The following is a 10,587-nucleotide window of genomic DNA, read 5'->3' on the forward strand; positions in this document are numbered from 1 at the left end:
TCCTACGATATATATAATTCATATTCAAACCTTTATTTAGCCATGGGAGACCACGGTGCCCCCCCCCCCCCCCCCCCCCCCCCCCCGACTCCATGTTGTCCCTACATCAGGGTATCTGGGTTATCTGGGTTCCTCTTACCCCCGGTTAAAGGACAATGCTCGTTTTTGACAACCTGGACCTTATTTATGACATATTATAAGACGTTTGACTCACCGAGATAACTTTGGTGTAGTTCGGAGGCATGTAGAAGAAATTTTAAATCCAGCGCGAGCCAGTATATCCATGTAATGGCGGTGGTCGGGGCACTTAGAATGCAGTTTCTAAAAATCTATTTTCTGCCGCGAAACGGTTGTTTTCATCAATCTGTCTTTATGAATCTCTAGTTGTGCTTACATAGAGCGTAGGCCTGTGGTGGTTTTTCACATGCCTCTGTAATATGATCTTTATAAACGTCTTTCGAAACGAAATAGCTTCCTCACTTGCTCCAGCACGCATGCGCACAGCGCGCAATCGTTGCTCCAGCACTCTGTGCGCATGCGTGCTGGAGCAAGTGAGGAAGCTATTTCGTGTCTAAAGACGTTTCTAAAGATCATATTACAGAGGCATGTGAAAAACCACAACAGGCCTATATGCTCTATGTAAGCACAACTAGCGCTTGATCACAACTTGATACTGCCAAGCTGGAAGGCACTGGGTACCATTGGTACCGTCTTTGGTATCATCATCCGTTGTCGTTGTCGTCATCATCATCATCATCATCATCATCATCGGGTCTTCCAAAGACAGGTCTCCCATCTTTGTCTCCAGTTATCCTGGTCCTTCATACACCTGGTGATCTCATCAGTGGTCTCCATTTCCACATCCATCTTAATTATGTCCACAAATGTTTTGGTAGGACGTCGTGACTTGTGTCCGCACCATGGAGATGGCTCCCATAACACCAACTTGCTGGCCAGAAGTTCACAGTGTCTCATTCACCTTGCTGCTATCTTCCCACTCACCTTTGCCCTCTCTCCATACAGATCTTCAATACTGACGTGCTTGTTATGACTTACGTCCAGTGCTGCACGTAGCATTCTGGTGTAGCATCCGTCCAGCAACCTCTGCAGGGAGTGGCTCAGGGTCCAGCACTCACAGCCATACAGGAGAACGGCCTCCACAATGGCGTCAAAGAAGTGGAGCTTGGATTTCAACACATTGCTCATGCCGTTTAGAACTCTCCACGTGAGCGCCTTCCTCACTTTGAGGTCCTGCTCCGTTGAGTTGACCCAAGCTCCCAGGTATTTGAAGTCTTCAACCTCCGTCAGAGCAGTACCTTCAGCTGTCATTAGGGGCAGATGTTCTGGGGTATTATAGGTGATGACCTCAGTTTTCTCGGCGTTCAGTCCAAGACCCACCTTGGCACATTCCTTTTCCACTCTGGTCAGGAGCTCCTGTGCTTGCCTCACTTTGTTAGGTATCAGGCTGATGTCGTTGGTGTAGTCCAGGTCTGTTAGGACTACAACAGGTACCTTCTCAAACTCAGTATGCTCTCCTGTGAAATGTATCGCAATTCAAATATTTTTACGTGCTTGGCATGACTTGCACGTAGCTTAGACCTCCACGGGAGCAGTGAAAACAAGCGCCAAGGGATCACTTATGTCCAAGCCATGCCAAGCATGTAAAAATATTTGGATTGCGATACATTTCACAGGAGAGCATACAGAGACTGGTAAGATTACACCCTGTGCTTCCCGTAACGGAAAAGCACATTTATCATAGTTTTTCCAATGCACATGCCCCATTGACTTTCATTGTAGCCCAGTGAGGATCTGCAGAAACACTGCAGCTAGCTCAATACTGGAACAATCAGTGAAGTTATGTTCTCTATGTTTCAGGTTCATGGTAGACAGACCACAAAGGGCTAAATGTCCAAAATAGCACACTACCCCTTTAAACAGATCCAAACCACTTCCCACCACTATTCTTTGCCGCCAGAGGGCGCTAGTATGTTTCTAAGTTCCACGAGCCGCTCTTTTCCTTTGCTCTCGTTTGTAAATATTGTTGTTGTAACTAGGCAGGTTGTTAGGGGGAACCACTGGATTTACGATCAAGACAATTATTTGATATTTCTTCGATAATGTGGTTTGTTCCTGATGGCGAGCAGTGGCACACAGGAACTATTTCAGACTAACGTTATTTTATGAAACTAGTTGTGACACCTCATAACGTTACTGAAAGCGAGAGGCTAACGTAAGGTGGCTAACATGCTAACGTTAGCTAGCGTAGCTAACCTAGCTAGCCTAGCTAACTTAGCGAACGTTAGCACTGTGTAGCAATGCTAGTTAGCTAATGTTAACTAGCTAAAAGATAAGCCCAGGTCCAGGAATTCATAGCAAATTAACCAGAATAATATCAATCAAACGCTTGCCAGGTATCATTGCAAAGATGGGGGAACCTCAGGAAAGCCGAGTACAGAACACTTGCGGCGAATCACCATCGTATCCGCGTCTCCCACCTATGCCGGGGAGAGAGCGGCTTCAAATCCAGAAAAGCAACGTCTGCTCTAGGGCTTATTTTGTGGTGGTAATGGTCTTCTTCCATGTCTACATTATAAACGTCATTGCTCTACTACTGTACGTGCACTACAGCAACGGCCCCGGAGACATCGTCAAGACCGACGAAGGCTCTCCGGCTGAGAGCCCTCTTTCCCCGTCGGACGCACCCCGAGGCCCTGATGCGGACCTTCGGCAGAGCTTCAGTCTACCTCGCATTGAAGGGATACGGGTGAGGAGATGCTAGCACCGATGAGAAAAATAGGATTTTTGAGTCTTACGAGCTATTTTCACCAACCACATTTATTGATCTGCTTTAATTTATTACAAATGCATGATACTTAAAATACCTGTAGGCAAGGCATATTGCACGTAGTAATTAATGCTCACTCACTGGTTAGTCCAGTTTGGTACTGTGTTATTAATGTGTGTTTTTTGTCCCTAGGTGGGTCATGTTCAAAAGGTGTCTTTGGTGCCAGACCGAACACACAACATGAAGACACTCAGCCTCAAGCCTCTTCTCTTTGGTAAGTTTATTGAAATTACTGTTATGTAATGTATTGACTGTGTGGGTTTCTTGGTAGAAGCCAGTTTTTTTCTTTGAGCCAGAACAGAAACTGGTTCCTGGGTTTGGAACACAGAGGAAATGGACTATCGTTTATATGGATAAACAATGACAATACTAGTTGTTCAGAGACTGTTTTAATGATATACTTATAATGTAGCAATTACATTACATCTAGCAATTACATTACATTTGGCAGACACTTTTATCCAAAGCGACTTACAATAATTGCATTTAACGTAGGTAGTCGGTGTACTACTACTCGCAGAACTCACAAGTGCATCTCCCTTAAGGTACAGCAATGTACCTACATTTGCAGGAGACAGACAAGGGGTAGACTGACAGACAGACGGGCTGGCCCACAAGGTAAATCCAGCTAAACCTAATGACCAGCTAAGGTTTGTACCTGGTTCTAACTTCTAGCTGGATTGTCCAGTGGGGTATGACAGTGCCATCTAGCCTGTATTGTGGTCCTTTTTTCAACAGAGCAAATTTTGTGTCACACATTTACCATGGGCATAATTTTACCATCTAGCAGCCAAAGGCGCTGTGTGTGCACATTTTGGGCACTGCAGTACTTAGCCTTACATACATAGGATTTTTTTTTTCTGACACTGGTGCTTACAACAAAACTACATGACAGGGCTTTAAAGTGCAGTGATACAAATACAGTGCCAAAAATTTGTAGTTCAATGTGCTTTTCCAAAACGGAAAGCATGGTGTAATCTTACCAGTCTCAGTATGCTCTCCTGTGAAATGTAGCGCAATTCAAATATTTTTACATGCTCACGAGCAACCCCCCAGACAGGAATAACGATTCAGCAGGGGCCTCCCCCCCCCCCCCCCCGGGGACACATTCATTAGCACTGTCAATGGGCCGGGCTGCGCCACAAACAGCTCCCGGGGGGAGCAGTGGACTCATTATGCCAGTATCCACAATCACTTAAGAGTCCCTGTGCACACACACCTGCCCATATGCTAGTGAGAGACGTTTGTGCGCTGTACTAGAAGTTATTGGTTAACAGGCTGTAAAATAATCACTGGTGTTAAGAGGGCTCCATTCCCCTGGCATTGTGGCCTGTACATTCAATACTGTAGCCAATGATGATTATCTATTTTTGAACTAGTGCGCAGTGCCTGTGGAGCCCTGGTGGCCGTCTGTTTGTCTGTCTATCTATCTAACTAACTTACTAAAATGGACATTTTGGCTCCTGAGCCCAAGTCCAAATGAGTGGAGGTGAATGGGCGGCTTTGTTCGGGCAGCTCTGTCGCGTCCCCCATCGGGGCAGTTCGGTGCACTCTGGGCTCTCCCTACTCCAGTCCAAACCCTCCCTAGTGCCCCCACATGGGGAGCTGGCTTCGCGCAAAGTTTTTTTTTTGGCTGCGTTCATTACATCGAGACCTTTCTGCCAGTCCAAACCGTGCGTCTCTGTGACTTTCCTATGTGGAGATATGGCCGTTTCAATCACATGGCAGCGCCCTCTGGTGGCTAGGTGGTGAAGTGCATGGTCGATCCACGTTCGTACCCTGACGCTTTCTGCCATTTAGTAGAGATGTGACTCATCAGTTATGTTTTGATTAAATGAGCATCCTTTCTGTAGATCTTTCAGCTTCATCGTGGATTTAACAGGTTTTATAAGTTCAACCAGACAAATCTGTTTAGTAGTCTGATAGATCAAGCTTGATCCCATAATCCACTTACTGGACAGTGACTCACACCCTAACCCTTACCTTCGAACAGAGGGTTGGGGTTACTGTGTGAATTATCTGGCTGTGCTTGTGCAGTGTGTGCTCACATGCGTCATATCCTCCATCAGTCATCCAACATTTGTTGTCATTTATTTGGATCTGTTTGACTGCTCTGCATGGTTCTGATCACCCAGGAGCCCTGAATCATTAATTAGCTGGGAACCACCCTCCCCATCGTACTGGCCATCGGGGATACCAGCACAATTCCTGGTTGGTCCACGTGTCGGTGGGCCGGTCGACCATCAAAATAAAACCCACAAAGGTTTTACTTGCCCGCTGTCTCTTCACCGGTCCTCTCTCAGGGTTCGTTGTGTGTGGCCGTGCGCAGAGCCAGAAGGATGTATTAAAAGAATGAGAAAGAGATAACGTATAGGCCTACTAAAACCTTGCCCTTACCTTGCACATTCTATCTGGGGATTGGCATGTTTGAAAAGACGCAACATGGGAATGTGGTGGCGTTTGGCTCGTGTGTGAATGCCGAAATCAGTCGTGGCCCCGGGTAGGATTTCACAGTAATGTACAGGGAACTATGTGTGTAAGGCCTATATGATACTCCTGGCCTCTATCCTAGTCTCTCTCCTGGCCTCTCTCCAGATCTCTCCTGCTCTCTCTCCTGGCCTCTGTCCTGGCATCTCTCCTCGTCTCTCTCCTGGCCTCTGTCCTGGCCTCTCTCCTGGTCTCTCTGTCCTGGTCTCTGTCCTGGTCTCTCTGTCCTGGTCTTTCTTTCCTGGTCTCTGTCCTGGTCTCTGTCCTGTGTCACATCTATCTTCAAAGGCCAATTTTGCTTTATTTTATGTCTTGAGACAACCCATCACAGACAGTGAAATATGCATACACCCTCTCTATGTATGGTCTGTCTGACAGTTCATCTTTATGGTAACCATGCGTCAGGCTAATTTATTTACATATGATGCAACAGATGTTTCAGAAGCTTCTATACGGCCAACCAATCAGAAGCTTCCATACAGTCAACCAATCAGACTATAGGACAGTCTATGATAGTGTCTGAGACCTTACAAAATCAATGAGGTACAAGACAGGTCTGCAACACCCCAATCTGACATAAATAACTCTGATTGACGTCTCATAGTTAAGCCACACTAGTTATTAGAGCACATTCCCGTTTGTCTCCCTGTCCTCTTCCTGTCAGAGATCCCCGGCTTCCTGTCAGAGGAGGAGTGTAGCGTGGTGGTGCAGCTGGCCCATCTGAAAGGGCTGATGGAGAGCCAGGCAGCAGCAGCTCCCCCTGGGGGCCAGCAGGAGCCATGGCAGCAGCTCTCTCTCAGCACAGAGGAGACCTTCAGCCTGCTGGACCTGGACCAGGATGGCCTGCTGCAGAAGAATGAGGTGAGAGAGAGAGAGAGAGAGGGAGAGAGGGAGGGAGGGAGGAAGGTTTGGGGTTAGAAGAATGAGATGAGAGAAAGAGGGTGGGTTAGGGTTGGAAGAACGAGGGCATCGAAATAGAAGGGTAGAAAGTGAGGTGTACTAGAGAAAGTGGTCATTGTAGCTCCGTAACCTTTTTTCCTCCTTAAACTTCTTCTTGATGTGGATAGGATGTGTCTAGTTTAAAGGTTTGGGTGACCCAGCCTGTGTGTCTGTTTGGGTCAGATTCTGAGTCACTCACACTCCCGGGACGGAACATGGCTGAGCCCACAAAACCTCCGGCAGATTCTCACCGGCCTGGAAGCCAGCCCAGCAGGTATTCTGTGCGTGTGTGTGTGTTTGTGCGTTCGTCTGTCTGTGTGTGTGTGTGTTTTTGTTTGTCTGTGTGTGTGTGTGTGTGTGTGTGTGAGTGGGCCTCAATGTGCCCCATTGTACGTCATTAAAATACCTGCACCCTCCTACTCCCTTCCTTAGTACTCCCCCCGATTCCTCCTTCACCCCCTCCCCACAAGCAGTCCTAGAGCAGTCCTGGAATAGTCCTGGAATAGTCCTGGAGCAGTCATGGAGCAGTCCTAGAACAGTCATGGAGCAGTCCTAGAACAGTCATGGAGCAGTCCTAGAACGGTCATGGAGCAGTCCTAGAACGGTCATGGAACAGTCCTAGAACAGTCATGGAGCAGTCCTAGAACGGTCATGGAGCAGTCCTAGAACGGTCATGGAGCAGTCCTAGAACGGTCATGGAACAGTCCTAGAGCGGTCATGGAGCAGTCCTAGAACAGTCATGGTACGGTCATGGAACAATCATGGAGCAGTCCTAGAACAGTCATGGTACGGTCATGGAGCAATCCTAGAGCAGTCCTGGAACAGTTGTAGTGCAGGGTGGTTCAGAGAGCAGAGAAGCTAGCACAGCATTGAGAAGTACACGGAGAGACTGAATAACAAAGAAAATACTATTATACTGTATGCATTATTATGTTGATATAGTATTAATAATAGTTACTATTAAGTAATAGTATTGTACACTACTGTATGTGCCTATGTTTATGTGCCAGTAGTATTATTAGAAAGTCCCTCAGTATCTTTGCATCTATGGTTATCTCTAGGTGTGCTTACTTTGGAGGAGTTCAGGCGAGTGTGTGACGGCATGTCCCAGCGTCCCTTGCAGCAGCGAGGTGGAACGAGGCAGGGCGAGCCAAAGCAGAAGAGCAAACACACCTGGCTGTACCAAGGAGCAGGCGCACACCACGTCCTACACACACTCGGAAACAGGTAACACAAACACACCTGGCTGTACCAAGGAGCATGCTCGCATCACATCCTACACACACTCAAAACACACACAGGAACAGCTAGTGAGCACACACACACACACACACACACACACACACACACACTAGAGCTGGCCCGAATGTAATTTTTTAGGGGTTGAACATTTGTTGGTGTTGCGAATGAAGCTCTGAATGTTTGTTCTCAAAGAGAGAAGAAAAAAAAATCAGCAGTTTGTTATAGATCCAATGAGAGGTGACATTGTATAGGCTAGATAATCAAAAACGCACACACTTTCACTGAAACAGGTAAGAAACAAAACCAAACAGGAAAAGGTAATAAGCACACACAGCACACACGCACGCACACACACGCACGCACACACACACACACACACACACACACACACACACACACACACACACACACACACGCTCTGTGTAACATGCAGAGTTGCACAGCCAGGACGAGGACTGCATCAAAACGTACTGACATGTTTGTTCCTGGTTATGTTTGTCTCCAGGGTGACCCGTCTGACCCGTCTGCCCTCCTCATTGGTTGAGTTGAGTGAGCCGCTGCAGGTGATTCGCTATGAGCACGGAGGCTTTAGTCATGCACACTATGACAGCAGCCCCTCCCACTCAGACACCACCTGCACACACACTCGACTGGCGGGAAACACATCTGCGCTCACAGAGATCTCCTGCAGGTGTGTGTGTGTGTGTGTGTGTGTGTCTTTGTCTGTCTCTGGAAGGTATGTGTTTCATGTTTTAATGAGAATCGTGAAAGGTATTTTTCATGCCTGCTTATGCATGTATTTATAGTTTAATCAATATTTTCATGAGTATTTCTCAGAAGGTACAGTATGCTGCCAGCGTGTCTATTTGCATGTTTGTGTGGTTTCACTCTGATGTTTCCGAGTGAAACTGATAACATTGACCTCAACATCTATCAAATATGTGCTTATCATTCACAGTACAAGCTATGAGAACTGAAGGTCTGCTTTTCCTTAAACAGTCTCTATTTTTCTCATGGTGTGTTGAGGGTTATGACAAGGGTAATACATTTAGTGTCTTATGGAATGTGTGCGTGTGCGTGTGTGTGTGTGTGTGTTTTTTCTCTCTCACCCCAGGTACATAACTGTGTTGTTCTACCTGAATTCCGTGGAGGGGGGCGGGGATAGCACCTTCCCTGTGGCAGACAATCGTACCTACGAGGAGCAGGTGGGTGGTCAGAGTTAGGGTCAGGGATCTGCAGCTGTGAGGAAGAGGTGGGTGGTTAGGGTCAGGGTCAGGATTAAGGTCAGGGAACTGCAGCTGTGAGAATCAGGTGGGTGTGGACAGGGTCACAACATGGTCCAGGGTCTGTTCTCTCCACTATCAACAGCTTTGTCTGACATTTCTAATCGTACCTCACTGTGCCTGATCTTGAGAAACACATTTACGAAGAATGCATTGAAGAGTTTAAGCCAATTCCCTCTAAATATTATATAAAGATCCACTTTAATGGGTGAGATGGAGAAAGATGTGGACTGGACTCTTAAAGTATTTGGAAACGTCAACAGAAAACTTGTGGTCAACTTCCCTATAGTTAAGCTTTCTCCTCTAGCCCTAGAAAGCCTAACACACTGCAGAGAGCACTGGACCTTGACAAGGAAACTGACACTGAAACAACTATCTTCAAGTTCTATAACAAGGCAATGGAGGGGTATTTTATCTGTGTGTGTGTGTGTGTGTGTGTGTGTGTGTGTGTGTGTGTGTGTGTGTGTGTGTGTGTGTGTGTGTGTGTGCGTGTGTGCGTGTGTGCGTGTGTGCGCGTGTGCGCGTGTGTGCGTGCGTGCGTCCCGCAGGCTTTGCTCCAAGGAGAGGTGGACCTGACAGACACACAGCAGCACTGTGGCAGAGGGAACCTGAGGGTCAGCCCTACACCTGGCACTGCTCTCCTCTGGTACAACCACCTCTCTGATGGCAAAGGTACAGGAGGAAGCTCCCACACTGGCTGTATTGTTAGCTATTACAATCACAAACATAATCTGCCCACTAACTCTGATCTGTCTTCTCCCCCTCTCCCATCCCCCTCCCCACACCAACCCTTCCTTTCTCCTCTCCTCCCTCCTCTTCTCTTTCCTTCCCTCTCTCCTCCCCCACTCCTCTCTCCCAGGCTGGATGGGTGAGCTCGATGAGTACTCTCTCCATGGCAGCTGCCCAGTTACCCGCGGGGTGAAGTGGGTGGCTAAGTCCTGGGTGAACGTGGACCCAGACCACCGGCGGCAGGCTAGCTACCAGAGACTGGTGACCCACAGACAGGGGCGCGAGACGGACAGGGAGGAGCGGAGCAGTCCCCTCCCGCACAGCGACCTCCACCAGGACCTGTAGGTGGCTGGGACTCTGTGGAAACCTCGAGAGAATGTAAAAGGAAAAGTACATGTAGATGTGAATGTAGACTGATTCAATAAAGCGGACCTGCTTCCCCTCAGGCCACAGATGTGTGTACAACATACGACCAGCAGGGGTCGCCAACACCTCAAATACTTTAGTCCTGTAAATCACACTCCTACACTGTCTCAGTCACAGCCATCTGTCTGAGAAAGGATGCTTCCTTCAGCTTAGTAGGTCCAGGGATCTGGGCAGCATACTGAGCCACATCAAAGTAATATGAATCTGTGAATGTCTTCCTGAGGCAAATTGTATGAGAACTAGTCTGTGTGTGTATTTATTTACATTACATTACAGTCATTTAGCAGACATTTTTATCCAAAGCGACTTACAATAATTGCATTTAACATATGATGTACTACTACTCTCCATAACTCACAAGTGTATCTCCTTTCTAAACATAAAAAAATATGTTGTTGACCATGTTGATCAGGAGTGTTGTTTTCCAGAAAGCAGAAGCAGGCTTGGATTTAGAAGCATGGGGATCTCATCATGGGCTTATTCCAGTGGCAGACCATGACCATGTGTCTGTGTCACAATTGCAGCTTTATTTTTGCTCACAACTCAAGGGCAAGCATTTCTGTTGTACCATTTAATTATTTATTGTTATAATTATTTATTATGATTATTTATTTGATGCAATTATTGAATGTG

The 10,587-nt window shown here is 47.1% G+C and overlaps 1 protein-coding gene across 1 annotated transcript; it reads left to right on the plus strand.

Moving 5' to 3' along the window:
* Positions 1-2,326: 2,326 nt before the first annotated feature.
* On the plus strand, positions 2,327-9,873 carry LOC311329795 (transmembrane prolyl 4-hydroxylase-like; the record flags this gene model as incomplete). The annotated part of the gene is made up of 9 exons (XM_084461721.1): positions 2,327-2,767; positions 2,981-3,062; positions 6,000-6,196; positions 6,458-6,548; positions 7,336-7,501; positions 8,022-8,207; positions 8,631-8,721; positions 9,348-9,471; positions 9,659-9,873. Exons 1-9 carry the CDS (start codon positions 2,429-2,431, stop codon positions 9,871-9,873), a joined length of 1,491 nt encoding a protein of 496 aa, XP_084317847.1. The 5' UTR covers positions 2,327-2,428.
* Positions 9,874-10,587: the final 714 nt, after the last annotated feature.

This window comes from Borostomias antarcticus (genome assembly GCF_949987555.1).
Source record: "Borostomias antarcticus genome assembly, chromosome: 3".
NCBI lineage: Eukaryota > Metazoa > Chordata > Actinopteri > Stomiiformes > Stomiidae > Borostomias > Borostomias antarcticus.